This window comes from Bos javanicus, chromosome 4 (assembly GCF_032452875.1).
Source record: "Bos javanicus breed banteng chromosome 4, ARS-OSU_banteng_1.0, whole genome shotgun sequence".
NCBI classification, from domain to species: Eukaryota; Metazoa; Chordata; class Mammalia; order Artiodactyla; family Bovidae; genus Bos; species Bos javanicus.
In genome coordinates this window covers 61,631,650-61,658,745 of record NC_083871.1, presented here as the reverse complement: position 1 = coordinate 61,658,745, position 27,096 = coordinate 61,631,650, and the positions used below count along the sequence as shown (strand labels likewise).

The 27,096-nt window shown below is 48.3% G+C and overlaps 1 protein-coding gene across 4 annotated transcripts in view; it reads left to right on the top strand.

Moving 5' to 3' along the window:
- The window catches only part of EEPD1 (endonuclease/exonuclease/phosphatase family domain containing 1), a 193,398-nt gene that overhangs the window by 163,219 nt on the left and 3,083 nt on the right, over positions 1 to 27,096 (top strand). For all 4 annotated transcript variants that reach the window (XM_061414136.1, XM_061414135.1, XM_061414138.1 and 1 more), the window contains exons 4-7: positions 15,298 to 15,408; positions 18,278 to 18,412; positions 20,542 to 20,680; positions 25,845 to 26,039. In XM_061414136.1, the coding sequence (XP_061270120.1) occupies positions 15,298 to 15,408; positions 18,278 to 18,412; positions 20,542 to 20,680; positions 25,845 to 26,039 (580 nt within the window). The remainder of the gene's footprint in view (positions 1 to 15,297; positions 15,409 to 18,277; positions 18,413 to 20,541; positions 20,681 to 25,844; positions 26,040 to 27,096) is intronic.

Here is a 27,096-nt window from a genome sequence, read left to right as displayed (position 1 = left end):
TGATCTTAACCCCTCTAGCTCTATATTCCTCCTTTCTTGAGCAAGGATACTCCTCCCTCGCAGAGCCATGGTATAGTGGCATCCCATGATGTATGTGAAGAGCCAGCAGTGGTGCTTGGCATGCGGCAAGCGTGCCAGTAAAGGCATCCATCGTTGTGCCTTCAGGGCACGGTCCTGGTGTCCACGTGGCCCCCACCAGGGCGCAGCTTGATCTCTGTGACACTCCCCTGTGTCCTGTTAGCTTTCACTCCACCCACTTCTAGTAATTTAAAGGGAGCCTGGACTGCAAGGAGATCCAACCAGTCCCTTCTGAGGGAGATCAGTCCTGGGTGTTCATTGGAAGGACTGATGCTAAAGCTGAAACTCCAGTACTTTGGCCACCTCATGCGAAGAGTTGACTCATTGGAAAAGACTCTGATGCTGGGAGGGATTGGGGGCAGGAGGAGAAGGGGACGACAGAGGATGAGATGGGCTGGATGGCATCACCGACTCGATGGACGTGAGTCTGGGTAAACTCCGGGAGTTGGTGATGGACAGGGAGGCCTGGCGTGCTGCATTTCATGGGGTCGCAAAGAGTCGGACATGACTGAGCAACTGAACTGAAAAGCCTGTGAAAGTAACATCAGGCAGTTTGGCTAATTTTAATTTCCTTTGGCCAAAGACGTGATGAGAAAGGAGGTTAACTGAAAGATAGTTTGGGAGTCTGTCTCTCCATTCCCCCTGTTAGCACAGAAAATTGAGAATCAAGGAGTCTCAGAATATTCTCCAAGATGAAACGCTGTTTCGCGAACTTCCGCCTATAGTTCTTGCTGCCATAAAGTGTCTGGGATTGAAAAATTGTAGGTCTTTCTATCCCTGGCTGCCCACACAGAAAAGATGAATCAAATCTATGTGGTTTGCCCTGAAATAAAATAGGAAATATGCAGGCTTTAGAGACTAGAATTTGGCATAATACAAATCAAAATAAAATAAGTCATGAATCTATAATACTTTCACCCACAGCTTTGAAGTCTTTATGATTATTGCTCTTGAGGATGGGAGGCTGCATAAACACCATTTAGAATATAGCTGGAGGCTGGCATTTTATAAGAAAAATGGCCACCAGAGCAGTCTCCCTGAGGGTTCATAAGTACTAATTCTGTTTAATGTGACAGTTCCTAAATAACTCTGCATTCTTCACAGAAACACATATAGGAAGTACTGGAGCCTTGCTGTAGAGTGAGTCTAAGAGAGATATAGTCTTTAGTGTTTATGGATTGAGAAAATGTATCCTTGGGGTTTTAAAAAATATGTAGGTGTTCGTGTGGGAGGTTAGGGATGGGGTACTGATGTAAGGCGCCAGCTTTGTTCTGCTCCTCCATGCTTTTCTGCGGATTTAAATACCTACGCAGTCGTTTCCCACCCTTTTATGTCGCCTTTCTCCCCCTCTGCCCCTACCCTTTCTCTTGCTGATGAATACAAATGCTGTCAGTAATCAGTTGTGCTGTGGGATGGTTTGTTGGTGCTTAGAGACCGTCCTTCCTCCATCTATACCCATCTTATTCTTTGAGCCTGTTCACTTGAAAATGTCAAAGAGGAAAGAAGACTCGAGAAGAGAAAGAACTGTGGTTGGCTAAGTCACCATGGTTTGTCTTAGGAAGTGTTAACATCTGCTTGATGAAGATGCCTTTTTGCTTTACAAGTAAAATGTTGTAATATATATGGTTGACGTTTCCTGTTGAATTTTTGGTTCAGTGTGTCAGTAGGAAGTACCAACTGAAACTCTATACCATCCACCTTCATTGTTGGTGTGTTTCTCCAGCCATGTAAAAACATTAGGATCTGTGGAATGGCATATTTAGTGCAAGCCATGGCATGACCATCCCAGGGTTTCTGCTGTGACGTGGGGTACATAACTCTGCCTGCAGTTCTCTTGCACACTTCTAAAATAGCTGCAAAAATCCTCCAAAACTCTCCTATTTTCAGAACTGCTTCCACTTAGAATAATTAGTTTCAATCATTACTCACAGGTGTGGTGTCTAATTTGGGACAGAGGACTTATTTTATTTGCCCTAAAACTGTCTTTTTTTTTTTTTTAAGCTTCAGTGAGGCTTCTATAGTCCAAAAATTACCAGGCTGTGCAGGTCTCTCCCATGTGCATTATAACCACGTGGAGAGAAGGCTGGGGTAACCCTGTCTAGAGGCAACCTCCCCAGTGCAGTGTTCCTGCTCCCCACCTGATCCAGGGACAGCCCGATGTCACAGCTGTACCTAGACTGCTGCTGCTGCTGCTGCTGCTAAGTCGCTTCAGTCGTGTCCGACTCTGTGCGACCCCATAGACGGCAGCCCAGCAGGCTCCCCCGTCCCTGGGATTCTCCAGGCAAGAACACTGGAGTGGGTTGCCATTTCCTTCTCCAATGCAGGAAAGTGAAAAGTGAAAGTGAAGTCGCTCAGTCACGTCCAACCCTCAGCGACCGCATGGACTGCAGCCTTCCAGGCTCCTCCGTCCATGGGATTTTCCAGGCAAGAGTACCGGAGTAGGGTGCCATTGCCTTCTCCGGTACCTAGACTAGCACATGGCATTTATTGAATGAGAGAGTGGTTCCTCTGCTTTATCTTAAACATCTAGTCCTTTGCCCAAGTGACTTTTTAAATTATTGACATAAACTATAAAATTAATCGAGTCCACTTGAAAGTGAACAATTCACTGGCATTTAGTAGCTTCACAACTCTGTGAGGCTGCCACCTTGGTTTAGTTCCAAGACATTTTCATCATCCAGAAAAAAAAGACTGGTACCTATTGAGAGGTCAGTCCACCTCCCTCCCTCCCTGGGCACTTGGTGACCACCAGTCTGCTTTGTGTCTCTATGAGTTTGCCTGTTCTGGACATTTCATACAATATTTGGCCTTTTGAATCTGTTTACTTTCCCTCGTATGTTTTCGAGGCTCATTCACGAGGTAGCAGGTATCATTTAAGGGGTCCTACTGCTGCTATTGCTAAGTCACATCATCATGTCTGACTCTCTGCGACCCCATAGATGGCAGCCCACCAGGCTTCCCCATCCCTAGGATTCTCCAGGCAAGAACACTGGAGTGGGTTGCCATTTCCTTCTCCAATGCAGGAAAGTAAAAAGCGAAAGGGAAGTTGCTCAGTAGTGTCCGGCTCTTAGCGACCCCATGGACTGCAGCCCACCAGGCTCCTCCATCCATGGGGTTTTCCAGGCAAGAGTACTGGAGTGGGTGCCATCGCCTTCTCCGACTTAAGGGGTAGTTCAGTACTATTTCAACATATGGAAATAGCACACTTGTTTATCTGTTCTTCAAGTGGTGGGCACTTGAGTCCTTTCTGTCTTTTAGCTCTGTGAGTAGTGCTAGAGTGAAATTCACATACCAGTTCGTTTTCATTCTTTTGATCCTAGTTGTGCTACCTTCTAGTCGTCTCTCTGATTTGTCCACTGCTCTCCCATTAGCTGGGCTTCTCTGGTAGCTCCACTCCAGTATTCTGGCCTGGAGAATTCCATGGACAGAGGAGCCTGGCAGGCTACAGTCCTATGGGGTCGCAAAGAGTCAGATACGACTGAGCCCCCTTTCACTTTACTTTTCTCCTGTTGTCAGGCCACCTTCGTCTCTTGCTGCACTACTTACCTGGTCTGGCCCTTCTCCAGCCTGACTCTACACTGCAGCCCTATGTCCTTGTCAAATGCAGATCTGTTCTTCATGCCCTTCACTGAGTTTAGGATTGCTAGGAAGGTAGGGAGGAAACTCCTTTCAGGCCCGCAGGGTCCTGCCATGGCCAGGTGTCTAACGATTCCTTTAGGCTTATCTCGACTCTTCTGCCCCTCCCCATCTGGGCTGCAGACACACTGATCTTTCTGTCCTATAAACTCTCCCTGCTCTGCCAACCACAGGCCCTTGGCACGTGCGATCCCTGTTGCCTGGAATGCTCACCTCTCCTCTTTGCCTAATTAATGCCTTCTCATCTTGGAATTCCCAGCACAAGCCTCACTTCTTCAGAGAAGCCTTCCCTGACTCAGTCAAACTCACCTCCACCCCCACTGCTAGCATCATGGAGGCCCACAGGCTCCTAACCATTTCTTTGCAGCACAAGTTCTAGCTGCATTTTTACATTTGGATGATTATTGATTCATAACTGCCTACAGAGACAGAAGGCAACTGTACATGCAGAACCTGGGTTCTGGAGCCAGACTACCTAGGTTCAAATGCTGGCTCTGTCCCTATTGGCGGTGTGATCTTGGGCAAGCTGGTTAACCTCTCTGTGCCTGTGTTTTCTCATCCATTAAACAGGGCCATAATAATACCTACCTTAGAAGGCTGTTGCAAGAATGAAATAAATTCATATGTGTTACATACATGGCCCCGAAATAATCTCAATAGAAGTATAATTAGTATAACTTTTAAAAATAATTTTAAAAAATTTTAATTAAAAAAATAAATAGCTGTACCTACACTGCTATCCCCACACCCCTCATCTCCGGACTGTAAGCTCTGAGGGGCAGGGAACCACAACTCCTTTGCTCCCACTAAAGCTCCAGAGCCCACCTCAAGGTACCCATGTACTTAGTGCTAGTTACATTTTTACTGAACGATTGGATGAATCCATTCTCTTCTTCACCAGAGAAGAATATTAACACTATGGTGTCCCATCTCTCCTTCTGTATCTGAGTTTGGGTAGCTCTAGCTTCTGGCGTGCAGTGTGGTGGCGCTTGGCCACAACCCCTCCTCCTGCCCACGTCCCCAGCTGGTGTGTTTGGGGAATGGGGCTGCCAGGTGTGGAGAGTCAAGGGTGAGGATCCCCTGTCTGTGGCCCTGTACGGAGGGAGGGCCCAGTCTGTATGACCACCGCAGGAACAGACGGGACTTGCCGTGTGCCAAGCCCTGTGCACCCCGTTTCAGAAATATCTGACTCATGAGGCCCGAGTGATTTCTTGTTATGGACGAGGAAACTGAGGCCTGAGCAAGGGGGCCATTTGCCCAAAGTCTTGGTAAGTGGCAGAGCCAAAGTTTAGGTCCTGCCAGCCTTTCTCCAGAGTCTGTGTTCTTCAGATTCTCACCCTTAACTAATGAACGTGACCCACTTAAACACTGAGAATGTGGGAAGGACTCCTCCACTGAAGGAGTTGCGGGTGCTGTCCTGAGTCTGGACAGTTTTGTTAAAGGCCCCACAGTGAACAGTGGACATTCCCACTGAATTCTGGCTTGTGATCTGCTGGCCCTTTGTACCTGAGGGTCCTGACAGGTTGATGTCAGGACAAATTCTCTAAAGAGACATTAAAACAAAGCTTGAGGGAAAAAATAAAAGTGAGACTGGTTTATCTGCAGATGAAAGAAACTACTTAGGAAAACTCCCACCTCTTCTGTCAGTCAGAGATGTAAGAAACAGTCTATTGCCTCCTTTCTGACCGCACAGTTCAGGGGCTTAATGTCTGTGGTCCTTCTCTCCCTAGGCCCCTGAGCTGCTATCTGTTTATCACAAGTATGTACATGAAAAAAAAAAAAAAAGCCTCCTGATTTACTTTCAAAAACAAAGACATTATGATTTTAAACTAACTTACTTGGGATCTTTTTTAGACATGTGGATATAAGTAATGTGAGCACGTAGGGTAGAATGGGGAGCTTCCCTGGTAGCTCAGCTGGTAAAGAATCCACCTGCAATGGAGGAGACCCTGGTTCAATTCTGGGTTGGGAAGTTCCCCTGGAGAAGGGATCGGCTACCCACTCCAGTATTCTTGGGCTTTCCTGGTGGCTCAGATGGTAAAGAATCTGCCTGCAATGCGGAGACCTGGGTTCAATCCCTGGAGAAGGGCATGGTTACCCACTCTAGTATTCTTGCCTGGAAAATCCCCATGGACAGAAGAGCCTGGCGGGCTACACTGAGTGATTTAAGTACAGCACAGGGTAGAATGGTGAGGTTTTATTGCTACCATAGTAGGTGATTTCAGGATGTTTATAATGAAATGAAACGAGCCCCTAAATAGCAGAAGTTCCTCCCAGCCCGCGAAACATCCACCACTAGGGGGTTAGCATGCTGTGTCCATATGAGAGTGTGTTAGATGGTGCGTGGAGAGAGTTTGGAAGAGTGTGTAATACTGTGGCACCATTAGAACAAAACCGTGTGTGTCTTTATGAATAATCAGCTGTGAAAGTGAAGTCGCTCAATCGTGTCTGACTCTTTGTAGCCCAACAGGCTCCTCCATCCATGGGATTCTCCAGGCAAGAATACTGGAGTGGGGTGCCATTTCCTTCTCCAGGGGATCTTCCCCACCCAGGGATCAAACTCAGATCTCCCGCATTGCAGGCAGATGCTTAAATGCATAGGAAACATCCTAGAAGGGAATCCACAAAAAGTGTTAGCAGCGGTTGTCTTTGCACAGTGATATTCTGCTTAAATTTTTCTTTGTTTCTCTAATTTACAAATTGTCCTATAATGAGCTTGTGTTTGCTGATACCAGAGCATAAGCCTCCATTTAAAGAGAAGGAAGGGAAAAAGCCACAGAATTACTGGTACAATCTTAACTCCCATCTCAGATTAAGAGTCTTAGCATCCAAAGAGCTTTAGAGAAGAAAAGAACCTTTGGAAGCGTCCCTGAAGGGTGGAAACAAGGGGTGATGAGGTGATGACAAGCACGGAGGCAGCAACATAGGAGTATAAAATCCCCATAGGAGGGCCCCAGGCCCCAGGCCCTGTGCCTCTCACTCCCCATCCTAACCTGCCTCTCCAGGAATCTTCAGCTTTCTCTTAGTCTCCATTTTATAATTTCCCTTGCCAAAAAAAAAAAATCTAACTGCCTTGCAAAGTACCCTCCCTCCCCCTGTGCTTATTTTTAACCATCTTGTCCAGGAAACATATGCTGAGGAGCTCCTGGGAGCATGGAGGAGAGGCTACCAGAACCGGCAGCCACTCTGTGACAGGAGTGCATGTGGGTATCCCTCCCCTTGACTCTGAAGAAGCAGCTGGTGATGAACTGGTTATGGAGGCAGAGGGAATGCGTCCCTGTTTGCTTTGTGTCTTCCTCAGCATGATAGGAGTGTTTAAACAAGGATGAACAGTCCTCCAGAATCCTTTCGGGTCCCTAGGAAGAGCATGTTCATGGAGCTGACCGAGTAGGGGCTCGCGGGCCAAGTGATGCAAGGGCGGTAAGCCCACTGCTTCTCTGGATGGATGGAGAAGGACGGGCCTGAGCCTTTAGGGCAGGGGCTGCCCCACGAAGCTCTGAACGCTTGGCTGTGTGTCCCGCTGGTCCCTGGCTCCTACCGGGAGGAAGGCTGTAGTTCTGATGTGTTGACCTCCCTGGGAGGGCAGTGCCCCCAGGTAACTTGGAGCATTGGTGAGGAAGTGGACAGTAGCGGTGTGGTGGTGGTGGGGCTTTTAGTTCCAGAGGATCCCAAATTTGGAACACACGTGGTGCAGTACACACACATCATCTCACAGGGCAGTTGGTCTAATTCGTGTTTTCTGAGACTTCGCTCCTAAGTGAAGTGCAATTGAGCCTTCGAGTTGGCTACGCTGGACTTTATCCCACTCGCTGGCAGTGGGTGACCTTGCTGTGGTCCCTCTCTAAGCCCTGCTTTCCTCACGTGTCAGATGAGAGCATTATTAACTTCCTCGCAGGATTGTCATTGGGATCAGATGTGATAATGTGTGAACAGTGCCTAATCGCTGCGCTTAATAAATGCTGGTCCTCATCTCTTGCCCGCCCTTCCTCAGCCTCTGGCTCTCTTTTTCACAGGAGTCAGAGCTAACTGGTCAGGAATTACTGGCCACCTATGTTTTCTTACAATTGATGGATATGTCCAAACTTAAACCTATTAGAATGACTGCCTAGGAAATGTAAGCTCTTAGTTAGGCAGTTTAGCAAGGGGTCTCCAGGTGGGACTCAGGGCACATTAAGGAGGGCTGATGCTCTTTTTCAAAAGAGTGGAATCTGTTCTCCATGTTTGGGAGAAAGCCTTTGGAAAGTTAACCTGATGTGCTGTCAGAGCAGTCCGCTCCTTTATGGAGTTCATGGGGCGATTACCACAGAGAAAGAGGGAGAAAGGAGTTTTAATGTTTCTGAGAACACTGTATTTTCTCTTTTAGTCTTACACTTCTCTTCCCACACCTTCCTCTTTGCCTCTTCTCCTAGCGTTCTAGAACCATGCAGTGTTAGAACTTGAAGTGCCCTTCCAAAGCTACAAGGAAATGAGCCCATTTCTTTCTTTCCATTTTCGAACATGGTTGTCGTTCAGTGAGCCCCCAGGGGCAGAGGAATGGCCGCGCTCTCTCCCTCCACAGACACCTGGGCCCTTGGGACAGGCTCCGGATACACCCAGTGTGGCAGCAGTGTTGGGTGAGGGGCTCTGAGCAATCCTGGGGGCCCCAGAGTCATGGTTCTCTGGTATACCTCGCACCTGTCTCCCCTCTGGCGTACATGCCTGAGTGTGCGTTTGAGCAAAGGTGACTGCACCTCGTCACGGCTCTGTGGGAATGATCTCTTTCTCTTCCATAGAGACTGGGAAAGGAGGGAGTGACAGACTCTTTGCCCTGGCTCTGTGTCCATGTTACATTTTGCGTGTGTGCCCTGCTCTGAGGAGAGGAGGCCAGGACCTTTAAGATGGTTAAGGCACTTAGCACTTATTAGGACAGAGCAATAAATGAGTGCATTGCCGCCCCATAGGCAGTATGGCCTTACAAAGTATCAACATCTGAAAGTCTAAATATGCCCAGAAAACTCTGTAATTGGCTTATTGTTAGAAGGCCAAGCATGATTAATCCTTCCCAGGTGGTGCTAGTGGTAAAGAACATGCCTGCCAATGCAGGAGACAGACACAGGTTTGATCCCTGGGTCTGGAAGATCCCCTGGAGGAGGAAATGGCAACCCACTCCAGTATTCTTGCCTGGAAAATCCCATGGACAGAGGAGCCTGGTGGGCTACAGTCCATGGGGTCGCAAAGAGTCGGACATGATTAAAGCAACTTAACATGCGTGCAGACGTTATTCAGCTTTTGCACAGCTTGGTGTTCTTTGAGAGTATATTGACATTTTAAGGACCCTAACCATTCCATGGTTTCACTCTCCACGTGATCACTGACAGATATCCAGAGATCTGCTGGCTTCTAATGTTGCCCATAACATACATGTGCTTGATGATCCTGGCAAAGCTAAGCCCTTGCTTACTATTAACATTTCAAAAAAAAAGTGTTGTCTGTGTCCTTTGTTCTGTTTCTGTTAGTACTCACATGAAAGAAAGTTGAGTCTCTTGACCTCACCTGGCTTAAGACAGGGCTGCTAGGACTTCCCCGGTGGCCCAGTGGTTAAGACCCCATGCTTCCAACGTAAGGGGGCACAGTTCAGTCCCTGTTTGGGGAACTAGGATCCCACATGCCATGTGGTGCAACCAAAAACATTTTTTTGTCATTAAAAACCAAATAAGACAGAGCTGCTTTCATCTATGATGGCCATTCATCCTCTTAAGGCAACAGTGCCTCTCCGTCCACACAGTGTGTTGTTTGCACGAGCTGCTGCTGAGTGCACAGAGGGAACGGTGGGTAACAAGTGGAAAGCTAGCGGTCAAAGAGACGTCACCTCGAGAATCAGAAGAGCAACCAAAATAGCCAACTCAGTGAAACAGCTTCATCTGGAACTTTGGCCCTGTGGATTCCAAATGAAAACATACCCCTATAGCCCATCCAGGAAGCAGAAGGGCAGCCATCTGGAGTTTGCTTTGAAACCTGTCTGTCCTCCTGACATTCTGTCTCCAGCTGTATGGTCAGCACGAGCAGTGCATCTTTGTAACTGGCTCCCAGAGCCCCGGGTTTCATTTCACCTTAACTGGACGGGGAAGATGAAGGGACCGCGGAGCTTGGTGGTGGCTGCACAAGGCACTTGGTGAGGTTGGACCCCTTCCCATTGTTATTTACTGGTCAGGACCAGATGAACCAAGGAGCATTCATTTCAGAAAGGGAGAAGGGTAGAAGGGATGAACGAAGTCCAAAAGTCCACCAACCAAGAAAGAGTTTGGTGTTAAGCCTTGGAACCTCTTGTCTCTGCAGAGGTGAACAGTCAGCTGGTCCAGACAGACCTGATGTGTGCAGCACATCCTAAGCACAGCCAAAGGAGTCCTGTCTTTTAGGACTTTACGTTTCTGACTGCCAGCAACTTGGGCATCTTGTAGATTGGAGTTTAAAGGTTTGACTTAGGCTCCCTGTTGACAAGCCGAAGCAGAGAGAGGGGTGAATTTGGCCTTGACAATCAAGTTCTGCATCTGAGTAGCCAACTGTGGGGCACATACTAAAGACTGATATTATCCCCTAATTGGTCTGAAGCTCAAGAAACAAGTCCAGCCCATTTGGGGGGTTCTTGTAATTTATCCTGGGACAGAAAAACCTAAGGTGGGATCCCCAGGAGACATGCCTTTACTCATTCATTCAACAAATGTCCGTTGCACGCCTATGTATACATGGTGGCCGGGCTCCCTCCTTGCCTTTATCTCACAGGGTGTTCTGCAAAGGACCTCAGTCAGATGCTTACACGGGCCAGAGTGGGAGAGCTGAAATAGTATTTATTTGTTTTGAACAATACAAGTTGTCTTTCCTGACCACAGGTATTAAAAACGCAAAGACCAAGTTCGAAAGCAATAATTATCTTTTTTCCTCTGAACTTCTCAAGCTTTAGTTTAAAATTGGGGAACTTGAGAGTGCACAGCTTGGCCCTAACCTCAGATTCCGACTCAGTCGGGGTGGGATGGGCAAACCTGTGGTCTAAAATGAGAGCTGGTGTAATTCTGCTGAATACAGGTGATGGGTTAGCCCCTGGGACTTTAGAAACACAGGTGGTGGGCAAGGGCCCTGTGGTGAGATTGTGCAGATCTGTGCAGTTACCTGGGAGGCTTTTTTCCAATCATACCCACCTTGCCCCTTCCATTTCTACCCATTCTGCCCTTGGGAACCACTTTTGCTTAAAGTATATTTTCTTCCTTCTGGTGTGCGGGCAAAGCAGAAAATTTGAGAACCAGCTGTTCTTTTTTTTTTTTTTTTTTAAATCAACTTCGGGCAGAGTTCAGGTTGAGGGCTCTCAGAGGGTGTTTTTCCCTTTGAAGTGTTCAGGAGAAAGAATCTAAGGATCGGTAAAGGCTGGCTGGCCCCACCCCTTGCATCATGTCCAGCCCCACGTGGTCCACCTGTTCTGACCAGGAGGCGGTGCGTTAGGAGACAGACCTCAGTTCACACCTCCCTCTAAACCCTGTCAGCTGTGGAATCTCGCATTCAACTCGCTTATGTCTGGGCCTAACATTTCTGGGCTGCACCTTCCTCCTGAATAACTGGTAGTGTGATCTGTTGGTGGGATAATAGGAATGATGTGGACCAAACAAGGGGGCTGTTGGAGTAGGCTTCTCAAAGCTTGCCGAACTTGCACCCTGGGATCCTGTGACAGCGCAGATTCCAGGGCACTGGTGTTGGGGGGCCTGAGAGCTTGCATTTCTAACAGACTCCCAGGTGAGCTTGATGCTACTGGTCCATGGACCACACCCTGAGTAGCAAGGATTTAAAGGTGCTCTCCTCCTCAGATTTGCTGTGAACTGTTAGTGCAAGCGGTCAGCTAAGTTATCAAGCTGGCAGATTTTTTCTTGCTCTTTTTTTAAATTTCATTTGTAATTGTGGCAATTCTTTTTTAAGTTCTAGAAGTAGAAGAAAATACCTACCTGTTACCCAATGCTGATCATGAAAATTGAGGCATAGAGTGCTTTCAGCCAAAAACACTCTTCTCCTTGGTCCCTTATTTTATTGTGTATGTGTGTTCAGTTGATCAGTCATGTCCAACTCTTTGCAGCCCCATGGACTTTAGCCTGCCAGGCTCCTCTGTCCATGGAATTTTTCAGTCAAGAATACTGAAGTGGGCTGCCATTTCTTCCTGCAGGGGGTCTTCCCAACCCAGGGATCGAACCTAGGTCTCCTGCATCTCCTGCCTTGCAGGCAGATTTTTTTACCTCTGAGCCACCAGGGAAGCCCCACTTATATTATTAATTGTCCCCAGTAACATAAGAAATACTTATGTACTAATAAGTAGAAGGATCATCTACTCTGAGGGCTGAGAGAAACATCAAGGGCAAGGCTTCAGATATACAAAATACAGGTGACCCATAAGTTTCAGAAATCATGGTTCCTTATCTTCCAGAGTTTACCTGTGAGGGAAAGACTTTTAAATATAAAACAAAGAAAAGGAAAATACATTTCCTTCATTCCATAACACCAGCTTTTTAAACTTGAATCAGAGTCACCTGGAAGGGATGTTAAAATGCAGCTTGCCAGGTCTGACTCAGACACTAATTTTGATAGCATTTTAAGTTCCCAGATGATACTGATGCTCACACTTGAACCAGCACAAAGCTTTGTCCCCAGAGCCCATCTTTGAGAGAGGTGTGCATGAAAAACAGTGTCTCTCCTGACCTGTGAGGGTCAGGAGAGATGAGCTTTCTGGCTGTCTGTAGATTGCTCTTCCCAGCACAGCATGGCCTTAGAGGCTGGAACTTTCCAGTAGAGCTGGTTGGCTAATCACCTCAGGGACTTTTTAAGAGCTAGAGGTTCCTGGGGTGCATCCTCAGAGATGCAGGCAAGCAGCCAGGTTCAGGCCTGCCTATGTGGAGAGCAGTGAGGCACCAGATGGACACTGGAGAGCTGTTCTCCTTTTTAATGACTCTTGGATTCAGCTCTAATGATCACTCAGCAAGTGAATGATTCCCCAGCAGGAAATTGGACCCTCTGGAAGTACATTTCCTCGCTGGATTCCTAAAGTTAGAGTCGATAAATTCTGCATGCATTTTCCAGAGTGCTTCGTTTCCTACCCAAGGGTGGCTACCAGCCAGGACCATCTGGCTATGGGGATTCATCCAGGGTGAAGTCCCCCTATTGGGGATAACACCATCCGTGGCAGTGTTGAAAGGGGAACGGATAAAAGTCACTGAGGACCAGATCCCAGAGAGAACCCTTCCCAGGCAAACTCAAAGTCAGATTAAGATCAAAGCAGTTACTTAAATAGCCTCAAGAAGAAATTCCTCCTTTTGTCTCTCATACCTGGATTTGAGGATGGTGATTGTCTCTGAAGTTTCCTGGCTCACCAGCTGATGGTTATAGAGTACCACTGGGCACCATGCTCTGCCAGGTGGGCTTTCTAAAGGCAACTTGGGGACGTTCCCTGCTCTTGTGGCGTCCACCACTGGGAAGAGGCAGACATGTAAACATGTAACTAAAAGCAGCACGATTCCTAGAACCTTGTGCATCTAGAGTAGCCCTCCCGGGGGCTCCATCCTCGCCCAGTTTTGTTTCCTCCATAGTGCTTGTCACTAGAGAAATGATTCATCTTCTCTCTTAGAGCTCGAGCAACGGGAGAGCAAAGACCAGGCCGTCAGACCCTGGCCTCTCTCAGCTGCTGGACGTGAACTGCCCAGGAAGGGTATGAGAGCCACTCTGTGCAGCCAAGGCATTCCTGGAGGAGGCTGCCAGCAGACCACTCGCTGTCTGCCCACAACACGTGTATCTGAGGCAGATGCTTAGGGAGGAGTGGCAAATGCAGTGGTTCTCAGATCTTAGCTGGCATCCAAATCACCAAAGGGCTTGTTAAAACACATTTACTGGGCCTCACCCTAGAGTTTCTGATCTAGTAGGTCTAGGGTGGGGCCAGAGAGTTTCCTACAAGTTCCCAGGTGATGCTGATATTCCTGGGTCCTGGACCACACTTTGAGAACCACAGGGATGGTGTGTCAGCATAGCCATCACAGCTTACCCAGTGGACAGATGGGAGGGGATTGAATGACAGAGAGGCAGAGAGACCTCTAACAAGCTATGCCAGTGAGCCAGGGGGGAGAATATGGAGCTCTGAAATGGACCATAACAGTGGGATTGGAGAACAGAAAGAGGGTGCTTCTGACAGACATGATGCTGCATGTGGCCTGGGGAGCACTAGCCTGTGGGAGGAGAGGGCAGAGTCAGAGTGGCTGGAAAGATGCTCATGCCAGGAATTGAAATGCACGTCGGGGAGGGGAATGGTATGTTCCTTTGGGACCTGCTGGGTTTGTACTTCTGTGGAAATCTTCAGATGGAAATGTTAAAAAGGAAGTCAAAATACAATTCAAAACTCAAGAGAGAAATCTGAGATGCTGGTACAAATTTGGGGGCATTTGGGGTAGAAGTGTAAGCTGAAGCTGTGGGGCTGAGATTATCTAAGGGTGGCTCTTTGAGGAGATGGCAATGATGCCTCCGAAAGGAAGCCCAGAGACTGGCTGGTAGGACCAGGCAGAGAAAGGGCTGAGTAGGGTGCCCAAGGTGCATGAAGTAAAGGGACAGGAGGTGTCACCCAGAAGGGGCAGTACCAGGTATCAGAGCATCTCAAACACAGCCCAAATCTGACAAATTCTGGAGACCCTTAAAAGAACCAGCCCCAAAAGATGGGGTTGTGTTTGAGGCATGACTTAGAGGAGCTGGCCCATGGATTCTGAAACCTGTAGTTTTTCAGTTCCTCATTTTATTAATACGTTGTCTGTACGATTTCATTTTGCCTTGATGATAAAGTCACCTTACAGTTCTTTATTGGTGAAACACATACAGGAAAAGAAGCTCACCCTGAAAACGCACATGAGGCATAGTCACCACCCACGAGAGGTCTTTCTTCTCAGAGGAAAACCAAGGGAAAAGTATGGTGGTGCATGGTGAAGGGAGGGTCAGTTGGTACTTTTTTTAAAATGAAGTATAATTGATTTACAATATTGTATTAGTCTCAGATGTACAACGTAGTGATCTGGTAATTTTATACATTATGAAATGACCGCAACATTAAGTCTAGTGACCACCTATCACTATTCAAAATTATTTCACAATTATTGACTGCCTTCTGGGGGTCTGTTTTTGTGCCTCTAACAGCGGTGGGAAACTACCATGTATCCATGTTCTTCCCTCTGCGTTTGATACTGATCTAGACTCTCCTGGGACCTTAAGCACTGATTTTTCAAGGATTAAAAAGATTCTGACAACTGCTTTTGGACTATTTGTGGTGGATTGCTACAAAGAGGATGGTTTGCTCTAAGCTAAAATTCTCCAGGTGATAATTGTATATTTCACCGGTGGACAGTTTGCTTTTTAATTTTCGAGGCTTGTTTTGTCATCCTGGTCTTCATAAACCCTGGCTTCTGAGAACACAAGGACGGGGTCTGACAAGTGTCTGGATCAGGCTGAGGAGTCAGGGTCCTGCATTTTCTGGCTCCTCAGACTGCCTGCAGCAGGAACTGCTTTAGGCGGGAACACACACCGACGTGTTCTCTGTCTTTACAGTTCTGTGTGGAGCTAAACCAGCCAATCCTGCCCAACATCCGCAAGTGGAAAGGGCCCCGGGGATGCTGGAAGGCCGTTGTTTCAGAGACGCCCTCGACTCAGCTCCAAAAGGTACCCTCATCTGCAGAACGGGGATTTTCTTTCCATTTTCTTTTTTCCAATCACAGACATTTAAAATCTTTCCTTTGCCAACATCCTTGATGTAATGTTGTATTTCTGCCCGTTTTTTAGCTCTTTGCCATTTGTTTCAAAATGCCCTGGTTCTTATTTCCTGTTTGGATCAGGAATGGTCTGCTGCCCAGACGGAAATGGGAGCTGGGGTGTTGGGAGGAGAGGAGAAATCCTGTCTGGAGCCAAGGCAGCAAATGGGGTATTTCTGTCCTTTGTCCTTCTAATCCCTTCTCCACGGTTCCAGCCTCTGCCAAGTTTGTAGACAGCCCATTGTTCATTGACTGAGAACTTCAGATTCACTTAATTCATACGTGAAATATTTGCTTTAGTGGTAAGAACTGTGCACATGGAAATGGTCTGTGGAAACTTTCAGCAGACTTTCATTTTGAATTTTCTCTCATTAGTATTGCCCATATGGGTTTAGGTAAATCGCTCTATGTATGTATTTTCACTCCCACATATCGTGTTCAAGACCAGTTTTTATTCACTTGAAATATTCAACATCGGTAGAGTTTTAGATTAAAAAAAAAAAAGGCTCCTGATAGTTAATTATGAGCGGATTACAAAATTTTCCTATAAATGCAGATGTTGTATTTTTATCTCTAGTTGTTGGTGCTGCGTGCATGTCAATTGTGTCTGACTCTTCGTGACCCTTGGACTATACCCCACCAGGCTCCTCTGTCCATGGGATCTTCCTGGCAAGAATACTGGAGTGGGTTGCCATTCTCTTCTCCAAGAGATCTTCCCAACCCAGGGGTCAAACCCACGTCTCCTGTGGCTTTGCATTGGCAGGCGGATGCTTTACCACTGAGCCATGTGGGAAGCCTGTTTGTATCTCTAGTATACCATTATAAACACACATGATATAAATACTTATCTGAGAGATATGGAGATCTGGGACTTTTAAATTGTAATGTTTACTGAATTAAAAGTATCCAGTCACTTACTGAAAATAAGCTTTCTTTTTAGTGCCTACTTTAAAGTGTGCTGTAAATCTTATTTCTCTGGGTTTGGGGGGTAAGTGATTACTGCAGGTGGTAGCCAGGAGGCTGGAAATACAGGATAATTGGAAGGTATCTGGTCTTTACCACTCCAGCCCATGACTGTCCCTTCTCAGTCCACATAGAAATAATACTAACAGGGGACTTCCCTAGTAATCCAGGGGTTAGGACTCTATACTCTCCCTGCCAGGGGCCCGGGTTCAATCCTGGTCGGATAACTATGTTCCCACAGGCTGCATGGTGCAGCCAAAAGTAAAATAAAAATAAACTTAAAAAACAGGGTTGGGGAGCTTCCCTGGTGGCTCATTGGTAAAGAATCTGCCTGCCAGTGCAGGAGACAGGGGTGCCATCCCTGGTCTGATAAGATCTCACGTGTTGAGGAGCAACTAAGCCCACACCATGACTGTTGAGTCTGTGCTCTAGAGCCCAGGAACCACAACTACTGAGCCCACATGCAGCAACTACTGAAGCCCTCTAGAGCCCTTGCTCTGCAACAAGAGAAGCCACTGCAATGAGAAATCCATGCACTGCAGCTAGAGAGTAGCCGCCACTTGCCCCAACGAGAGAAAAGCTGGTGTAGCAATGAAGACCCAGCATAGCCATAAATAAATATATAAAAATAATTTAAAAAATATTTTTAATGGCTCAGATGGTGAAGAATCTGCCTACAGTGTGGGAGACCCAGGTTCAATGCCTGGGTCAGGAAGATCCCATAGAGAAGGGCGTGACTACCCACTCCAGTATTCTTGCCTGGAGAATTCCATGGACAGAGGAGCCTGCTGAGCTATAGTCCTTGGGGTCAAAAAGAGTCGAACACAACTGAGCGACTAACACTTTCACACCTTTTTTTAAAAGGAACTTTACATACATGTATATAGGTTCACAGGACTCTTACAGTCCATTTAACACTATTTATCTGTTCAGCAGATCATTAGAAAAGTGTCTTACTGTGTGTCAGGCACACAGTACTAGATGTTCATGGTGAGAAAACTAGACCCAGAAACCTGGCCTCTTTCACTCTCTGCAAGCCCAGGGCCGTGACTGAGCCTGACGGAGCCTGTTGGAGATTTTCAAGTCAGTAACCCTGCTCCAGGTTAGGTGTCAAGGCCACTGGGTAACAGTGTGTGGCTGCCTCTCAGATCACTCAGCCTCAACCCCTTCATCTGTAAAATGGGATCAACAGCTCCTCCCTCAACTCACAGAGTGGCTATAGCATTTTAAAGGATACTGTGCGTTGAATCCTTGTTTAGCAGACACAGGCCAGTGCCTGGCAGGGTACCCATGAGGCGGCAGGCGGTGCTGAGCTGGAAGCTGGAAGCTGCTCAGTAACCAAAGCCACCTCTTGGAGTCTTGTATTTGATCATCAGCATTGCCATTTACCGACTGTGGGGTTTCAGGGAAGTTACTTAACCTCTCTAAGCAGCTGAGTCTTCACATGACAAGTGGGCACGTGAGTGGCTGTCCTATGGGATGTGATGATTAAAAAGATAATTCTGTGCCTAGTCTGGGGTCTCCCCCCACAATGTGCCCCTGCCAGAGAAGAGCCCAGGCACCCCAGCTGTGTGAACCTCCCTGAAATTACTGGTCTGGGAAATTTGTCAGGGGGACTAGGAGGAGGAACATGCTGTGGTTTGGGGATGTGCTTTTGTCTCAGAAACAGCCCCCAGGCAGGTCACCCCCAGACCCAGCGTAGAGTTTGCTACTTTCCCTTTATCTCCTCCTGGCCTTGCCTGCTGTTCTTCAGCTTGAGGCTGAGCACGCCACCAGACAGACCTCTCTGCACACTAACACCTCGTCTTCTCCCGCAGGGTGCCGGGTTTGCAGGGTTCCTGTGGGACACGGCGGCCGGGGTGGAGCTGAGAGATGCCGCCTGGCAGGAGAGCTCGCCCGGCAACGGGCATGGGAAGCCGGTGGGCCCCAGCCCATACCTCGCGAGGTTCAAGGTATTGCTGCTATTGCTGTGCGGGGCCACTCCTTCTGAAAAGGAGAAAAGCCCACTTTGAACTGTGAGCCAGAGAAGCCCACCTTTTTGCCTTAGTTTTATTCTCTCTCGGGGCTGGGTCAGCACACACACTTGGGGTTCCCTCAGCTGGGGAGCTTGTCCAGAGCAGGAAGGAGAGGAATTTGGGGGAGATCATAGCTCTGGTAACTTGGACCTCTGGGTGAGAAGGAAGTCAAATGGCTGCTTCCCAAACCTGATAAGCAGCAGAATCACCTGGAGAGATTTTCTTAAAATCAGGATTTCCTGGACCCTGCCCCAGGCACACACAATGTCTGTTTTCCAGAATCACCTCCTGCACTTCATCAGTGCTCTCAGTGCTGGGTAAGGAAGCTGCTCGTTTGGGAATCTCTGGATTAGAGGGCAGCTGAACTGCTCTGAGGACACCCTTCTCTTACTAGGGAGAAGGGGAGCCCTCCAGGGGTCACTGGGGCTTGGAAGGGGCTCAGAAGGAGCTTCTGACACTTCCAGACAAGCCCTCTCTCTCCAGAGTTGGGAGCAGCAAGCAGACTGACCTGAGCTGTCTCTCGATTCCCCTGGATGCCCTGGGAAGTATTCATGCACAGCAAACAGTCAGAAACTGGGCATCAGGAGGCAGGAAAAGGCATCAGCCAAAACAGGTCACCAAGTCAGCAGCTGGCCTTACCCCTCAGAAGTCACAGGGTCGGGCAAGAGTGGTCCCTTGTCACAGAGCCCAGCAAGCTAGCTGCTGGGCGTCTGGGACACCCCCTTCTATATGCTCCAGAGCAGTTCTGGAGCCAGAGAGTTGCCGCAGACCTCAGCACAGTTTCTCTCTGGCAGCTCCGGGCTGGGGCTGCCCGTGAGCTGGCGGCTGTGCTGACTGTGGTGGGGGGTCTAGCCCACACTTCCCGCCTCTGCACTCGCAAAGCTGCAGAGGTGCTGGCATTCCGTGTGCATGCACACAACCCGGGGTGTCTGTGGGTTGTGCTTTGGATACTGGTGTATCAGTCAGCCAGCTATCACCCCTGAACCCTCCTCCCCAGGTCCCTTTTGTATTGTAAAGTGGCTGCACTGGCTTTGGCCAAGCAAGGCAACAGGCAGAACCAGCTAGTGTCTTGAAGAGGTGGGCTAGTTTTAAAGATCATTAAGAAATGCTCTCAGATTGTGAATTATTGGCTCAAATCCTCTGAATGAAGTGATCCCCTGGACAGGTATGGAGCTTCTGTGCTTTGTGTCACATCCTAGGCCAAGCAAGTTGTGGGGACAGAGATGTGGCTTCTCTCCCCAGGCAGGGTTTCCTCGCCCATGGTCTGAAGATGTCTCCCTTGAGGTCAGAGCTACAGCTTCAGAGAGAGCTCTCCTGGCTGGGCGGTGGTGATGGCAAACTGGGGTCACCTCTGTAAGACGAAGCTGGCAGCCCCCACTTGGGGGTGCCCTCTGCACACCCCTGCCATAACAAAAGGGTGGGGTTGCCAAACCCAGAGCAGCTGAGCACTGCTTTGGTGCCCTCGAGACTGACTCTGACATCACGATTCTGCCGCTGCTCTGGGGATGCAGGAGGCGGCATAGCCTGTGCTACCAGGACTCAGCCAGCTTTCATTCTTCATGTTTGAAATCAGTGAGCATCAGGCACCGTGATCTCTAGCGGGGAAGGGAGCACATAGCAGTGGGTTTGTGGGGAGGTGGAGAACAAGGCGGGGCCCAGCTGCAAATCCTGGCAGGGGTGGGGGGTGACAGGCTGGCCCTGTGGGGAGAGCCCCAGGTCTTCATTAACAACCAGCTGCTAATGTCACCTCTTCCTCCTCCATAGTTGCTCAGAAGGGAAAAAAGCAAAAAAAAATTGGCATTTCTAGACGTGCGTGGTTTTCCAGGCCCTAAGGAGGAGTAAAGGGGTGCAATGTAGGGGGTCCCCGTGATAGACAAGAGAGGTCTCGGTCCTGCAGGGGCCTCAGGAAGCTCTCACGATGCTGTCCCTGCTTCCTCCGGGGTGAGCTGCCCTGTGTAGTTTTACCACGGTCAGTGTTTGCAAAGCTGCGTGGGGGCAGGAGGTAACGGACGCAGGCAATAAGAGCATCTCACCCTGTGTCTGGCGCTTTGTTTCACCTTGCCCAGGTAGGAAGTCACGACTTGACGCTGGTGAACCTTCACCTGGCGACCCTGACCCTCCCAGGGGGTGAGAACCTGAGCAAGAATCACAGTGACAGCCATCGCTGGGCTAGCTTCACACAGACCTTGCAGGAAACCCTGAAAGGTAGGAACCATCTTTCTGTGCGGCTGGGCTAGCGGCTCCCACTTCTGCAGGATAGGTGAGGGGTGCCCCTTCCCAGCGTCTCTCCCCTCCCTTAGGCTGGCTGTCCCGTGGGCAGCGATGCGTACTGAGGGATGTACAGGGAACCACCATACCGCCTGCATCCTGGGCAGCTCAGTGCCCCGTGCACGCTCACAACTTAGTCTCTGTGGGTCTGGCATGTGGGTTCCGTGGTGGGGGTTTTGTGGCTCTTCAGCCTCTCTTTGATGGACAGGATTGGGAGAAGGAGAAACTAGTGATGACGCCCCGTGCCCCCCATCATGGGCTCCACTGCCCCCCGTGTGCTCCCATGGTGGTGTCCCCTGAAGGTGTGCACCTGCTCTTCTTGTGAAAGAGAGTTGGTGACGAGGGGAGTGGGGAAGTCCTGATAAGTCCTTTCCTTCCTGGTAGATTATAGATCTTGCTGACAGAGCCCTGAAATGACAGAAACGCTGGACTTGAATCTTGGCTCCTTCAATGGTTGTAGGATGTCTGGGAGGTCACCACTCTTCAGGGGCTGACAGTGCTAACCTCACAGGGTGCCCAGGGCTGGGTGACCATCTGATGAAGGACCCAGGATATGGTAGGGGCTCAGCAGACTTGAGTTGAGTCAAAAACATGCCAGGGGGATTAAGAGAACACTGAAAAGAGCAGAACCTCAGAAAACAGGTGGACTCTGCTTTCCAGCTCTGCCCCCAATAATACCAAACATTTTCTATGTGTGGCTTACAAGGAGGAAGAGTTGAAAGCTGATACAGCTGTAAAGACTGCTGCTGCTGCTGCTAAGTCGCTTCAGTTGTGTCCAACTCTGGTGTGACCCCATAAACGGCAGCCCACCAGGCTCCCCGTCCCTGGGATTCTCCAGGCAAGAACACTGGAGTGGGTTGCCATTTCCTTCTCCAGTGCATAAAAGTGAAAGCCCACCAGGCTCCTCCATCCATGGGATTTTCCAGGCCAGAGTGCTGGAGTGGGGTGCCATTGCCTTACTGGGGTGTGTTCAGTTTGGCTTGTTTTTTCAGAGCACTGAGGTTCTCCAGGTGAGGTTTCACAGCTGGAGGCCTGCAGTTCTCTTCTGTATTCTAGAGTCTTAATCCATCTTCCTAGCTTGCTAAGCCTTTTTTCCCTTGTTGAATTGGCCCCTCACAAGGTGATTTATGAAGATTTGGCTACAGAGATAGTTCAAAGATAGTTCATTTTGAAAAGAGTTTTATCATGGTAAAATATATATGACATGAGACTTACCATCTTAACCATTTTTAAGTTACTTGTAACTTAAAGTATATATAAATATATTTACATTATTTTATAACCATTACCACCATCCATCTCTAGAGCTCTTTCATCTTCCCAAACTGAAACTCTGCCCATTAAACACAAATCCCCTTCCTCCCAGACCCTGACAGTCACCTTTCTACTTTGTTTCTATGAACTTGACCTTTCTAGGTATCTCATCTAAGTGGAACCTTACAATATTTGTCCCTTTGTGGCCAGTTTATTTCACTTATGTTATGTCTTTATGGCTTATAGTATACATCAGAATTTCCTTTCATTTTTATGGCCAAATACTATTCCATTTGTCGGTCAATGGACACTTGGGTTATTTCCATCTTTTGGCTGTTATGGATAATGCTCTTATGAACATTGATGTACATCTTACATTTCAAACCAGGATGTGCTGTGACCAGCATTCCCCTTAAATTATGAGTCTTTGGGCTAAAAAAAAGTCAGAAAGATGTTTAAGTCAAGATACTTCATCCAAGGAGCAACCATGTGGAAGATTGTTCACCCACGGCTAGTCTCTAACCCATTATGAAGGATGTCTTGATAGCTTTTAAATCTGTGGACATTTCTGTTGTTCTTGATTTCAAACTTTTGCTTTATTCGGAAAGAGGAAGGGAATGCGCCAGTCCCTTACTTCTCTGATAACCATAGGCCCTTGCTGTCTTTTCTGATATTCTGGTAGGGATCAGGTATTTGTCAGAAGACCTGGGTAGGGTATTGTTTCAAGCTGCCAGGGACTATTGAGCCACAGTCTGGCTCAGCCTTGCCATGCCCAGGTAAGGACAGTGACTCATGTCCCTGTGTCCCTCTGCATTTAACTAACGTTCAGCCTATTGTTAACTGGTGACACAGCGGAGCCAAGGAATCAGGAAGTGCTGCAGCCTGCCCAAGGGGCAGCTCGGGTAAATCGATGAGCAGAGGTAGTTTGGCTCAAACAAAGACTGAACCTTTATTCCACAGGCTTCTTTCTATCAGAGCAAACAGAGTCGATTTGATTAGCAAACTCTGGGCCTTTCCACCTTTGTCTGGAATGTGCACCCAGGTTGACTGACGTCAGTGAGGGCTGAGGGTGGGGGGCCCATCCACTGATGGAATTTTCTTCTTTCAGACACCCCCCCCCCCCGCCCCACCCAGGGCCTGCTCTGTGAATTCAGCAAGAGTCAAACAAGGCAGGGTCATGCTTGGCATCTGAGTAAGACTTACCCCTAGTGGGGCCGGGCTCCTGCTATTGTCCCTGGCATTTTATATATCTAGGACTCTGAGGAAGTCAGCCCCAAATATTATCCCTTCACTCCGGGAAAATGTGTGTGCTCCGTAGTGTCTGATTCTTTGCGGCCCCAGGGACTGTAGCCTGCCAGGCGGCTCCTCTGGCTGTGGGATTCTCCAGGCAAGAATACTGGAGTGGATTGCCATGCCCTCCTCTGGGGGAATCTTCCTGACCCAGGGTCGAACCTGCATCTTCTGGGTCTCCTTCATTGGCAGGCACATTATTTACCACTAGGGCCACCTGGGAAGCCCTAACTCCTAGAAAATCAGTGGGTAACTGTGGAGCCCACCCTGGCAGACAGCTTCCTGGGAGAATTTAGGGCCCTGCACCTCTGTGGGTTGTCAGAGGCAGGGAGTGTCTCCATGTCATCGCCAAACTGCTTTAACCAAAGTAGATGAGTTGTAAGAAACCTGGACAGTCCAATTAAAAATAAGCCATTATTTTCATTCCCGAAGTTACACAGAGCTGGGTTTATTGATGCCTGACACCAGCATCTCTCCTGGGTTCAGAATTTTCTTTTCTTAAAAAAAAAAAAAAAGTGTGTGTATGTGTGTGTGTATATATATATATATATTGTCAGTGCTGAGTCTTCATTGCGGCACACGGGCTTTCTCCAGTTGCAGCGAGCGGGGCTACTCATTGCAGGACAAAGGCTTCTCGTTGCGGTGGCTCCTCTTGATGTGGAGCACAGGCTGCAGGATGTGCAGTCTTCATCAGCTGTGTCTTTTGGTCTCTAGAGCATAGGCTTAACAGTTGTGGTACACAGGCTTAGTTGCCCCGTGGCATGTGGGATCGTCCCAGACCAGGGATTGAACCCACGTCTCTTGCATTGGCCAGTGGATTCTTTACCACTGAGCCACCAGGAAAACCCCCAGAACTGTCTTTTTTTGGCTCAAATATTTCATGTTTGTATCCTAATGAAAACCTCTCATTATATTGAAACCTTTTGTCTCAGCCTTTCCTAAGTTTTCCTTGAAATTTAATAAAGGTAGCATCTTTCTGTTCATTCCTTTTAAAAAATACGTTGCACCTTAATTGTGCAGTTTCCTCATGCTTTGTTCACCATTTCTTCCATGCGTGTTTATCTTACGTCTGCCAGGCAGCAGCCTCTGTTCCAAGCGTGTGGGGCTCTTCCATCCTAGCTCTTTGTAAAGAGTCCTGGATTTGAGGGCTTGGTGGCTTTGGTCAGAGCCTCAGCTTCTTACTTGCAAGAGGTCCCCAGCACACGGTGACGACTCAGTGGAGGGTCATGAACACTGGCCTCGTAGGAGTTGTTATTAGTATTATTCATAAGTTGACTTTCCTGTTGAAAGTTCGCACTGATTTCTCAAGACCAGCTTAGTTGGGCTCGCCCTGTTTTGGGTGCCAGGGTTGTTAGGATCTAGCATGAGGGTCACTGTTGTGTCTCTGTTGCTCATACAATGGCTGCAGGAAAGGCTTCCTTCCATCCCTCCCTCCCTCAGGCCCACTGGGAGACGGTGTCACGTGCAGAACGTGAGTGCCCTCTGCTGGTGGCTTGTGTCATTTCACTTTAGATTTCTTAATCTCACAGCTGAGCGACTTCATTTCACTTTTCACTGTCATGCATTGGAGAAGGAAATGGCAACCCACTCCAGTGTTCTTGCCTGGAGATTCCCAGGAACAGGGGAACCTGGTGGGCTGCCGTCTATGGGGTCACACAGAGTCGGACACGACTGAAGTGATGCAGCAGCAGCAGCAGCAGCCCTTGTTATTGACACATATTCGAGTCCATGAAGATTTGTTGAGTGTCTCAGATGCATTTGGCCCTTGGTTATGAACTGCTTTCCTTAAAGCTTTCCTTGCAATGTTTCTCCCTGTGATAAGGTGGCTCCCCTGAGGGGAACTTCGAGACAGGAAATGATGGTCAGGCCGTGGACAGGAATCCCAGGGAGCCAAGCTGGGTCTCACTGTCCTTTTCTGAATGTCTCCTCACTTTGGAAAATACTTCATAACTATCCCACTTACTCTTGTAAATCAAACTAGAGTTTGAGAGAGATGTTGAAGATACTTTAAAGTATTTTGCCCTATATTAGTGTGCTGGGGTTCCATAACAAAATACCACAGACTGGATGGATTAAACAACAGGCATTTATTTTCTTACAGTCCTGAAGGCTGGAAAGTCTATGATCAAGGTGTTGGCAGGGTTGGTTCCTTCTGAGGCCTCCCCTCGGCTTGTCGATGACTGTCTTCTTCCTGTGTCTTCACACGGGCTTCCTTCTGTGCTCAATAAATGTTTGTTGATCTTTTGTTAACGATCTGGGCAAGACCCTTAGGGCCTTTTTGTGCTATGAGATTCGGAACCCATGATCCAGAACAGAGGTAATATTGACATCACACTAACCAAATGTGTCACAAACCTACTCTGAAAGCTTGGGGGTTGGTGGGGTATGGGGGTGAGGGGATATTGCCCAAGGAACTTAGAAGAATTGGGAGAATAAGAACCATGCCACAGTCCTTATCCTGGAGAGTCAAATCAGACTACTTAAACGAGTAGTGGTCAGTGTTGGGTTAACTTCCCACCACCTCTTACATTTCTGAATTTCTTTCTTCCACTTATAGGAGAAAAAGACGTGATAGTTTTAGGGGATTTTGGCCAGGGGCCAGACAGCAGTGACTATGATATCTTGAGGAAAGAAAAATTCCACCACCTGATCCCCGCACACACCTTTACCAACATCAGCACCAAGAATCCTCAAGGCTCGAAGACTCTGGACAACATCTGGATCAGTAAAAGCTTAAAGAAGGTTTTCACAGGTAAAGCACATGTGCTGTTCAGAAACAGAGGGAGAGTCACCTGTCTGAGCTGGCAGTTCACGATTGTCTGGTTTGAGCGAGAGTCAGGAGTGACCTTCCCTCCTCTGCGGGCATTTGTGAGGTTACTGTTCAGGTGGCTGTATAATTATCATTCACACAGAGCCACTTTTAAGAGTGAAGGGGTTCTGAAAACTAATTAAAAGGCATTCACTGACCTACATCAGGGACAAAGCCAATGTGTGCCGGGCAGACCTGGTTATCGACTGGCAGCACTGCTCGCTGCTGTGAACTTTCTCTGCTGCGCTGAGTAGGGGCCACTCTCTGGCTATGGTGCCTGGGCTCCTCATTGCAGTGCTTTCTCTTGCAGGGCACGTGGGCTTCAGTAGTGCGGCTCACGGGCTCTAGAGCGTGGGCTCAGTAGTTGTAGGACACGGGCTTAGTTGCCTCACAACTTGTGGAATCTCCCTAGACCAGAATTCAAACCCATGTCCCTTGCATTGGCAGGTGGATTCTTATCCACTGGCCACCAGGAAAGCCCCAACTTAGCCTAATTTTAAGGATACTTGGCCCTTCAGCAAACACTTCTCAAGCCCTGTCATGTTCAGGCAGTGTGTTGTGGCCCGAGATTTACCAACATGCCATCAGCACCCTGCAGAGCAGCAGTTGGCGGTGAGCTGACACGTCACCTGGCATCACTATAGGGTGCCAAAGTGCTTTAGGCAGGACTCTGCCAGACCAGGGTGTGGGGGGTAACCTCAGCACTGAAAAGCACTCCCCAAAAGCAGTCACTTGCTGAGCAGACCTTGGGTCATGAAACAGTCATAAAAATACAGAAGCGGCAGTAGGGTCTTTGGATGTAAGATAAGAAGAGTAAGATAAGCACCAACAGTTTGAAAAGTGTCAGTTGATCGGTTGTAGTCATGTCCGACTCTTTGTAGCCCCCCAGGCTCCTCTGTCTGTGTGATTTTCCAGGCAAGAATACCGGAGTGGGTAGCCATTCTCTTCTCCAAGGGATCTTCCTGACCCATGGATCGAACCAGTCTCCTGCATTGCAGGC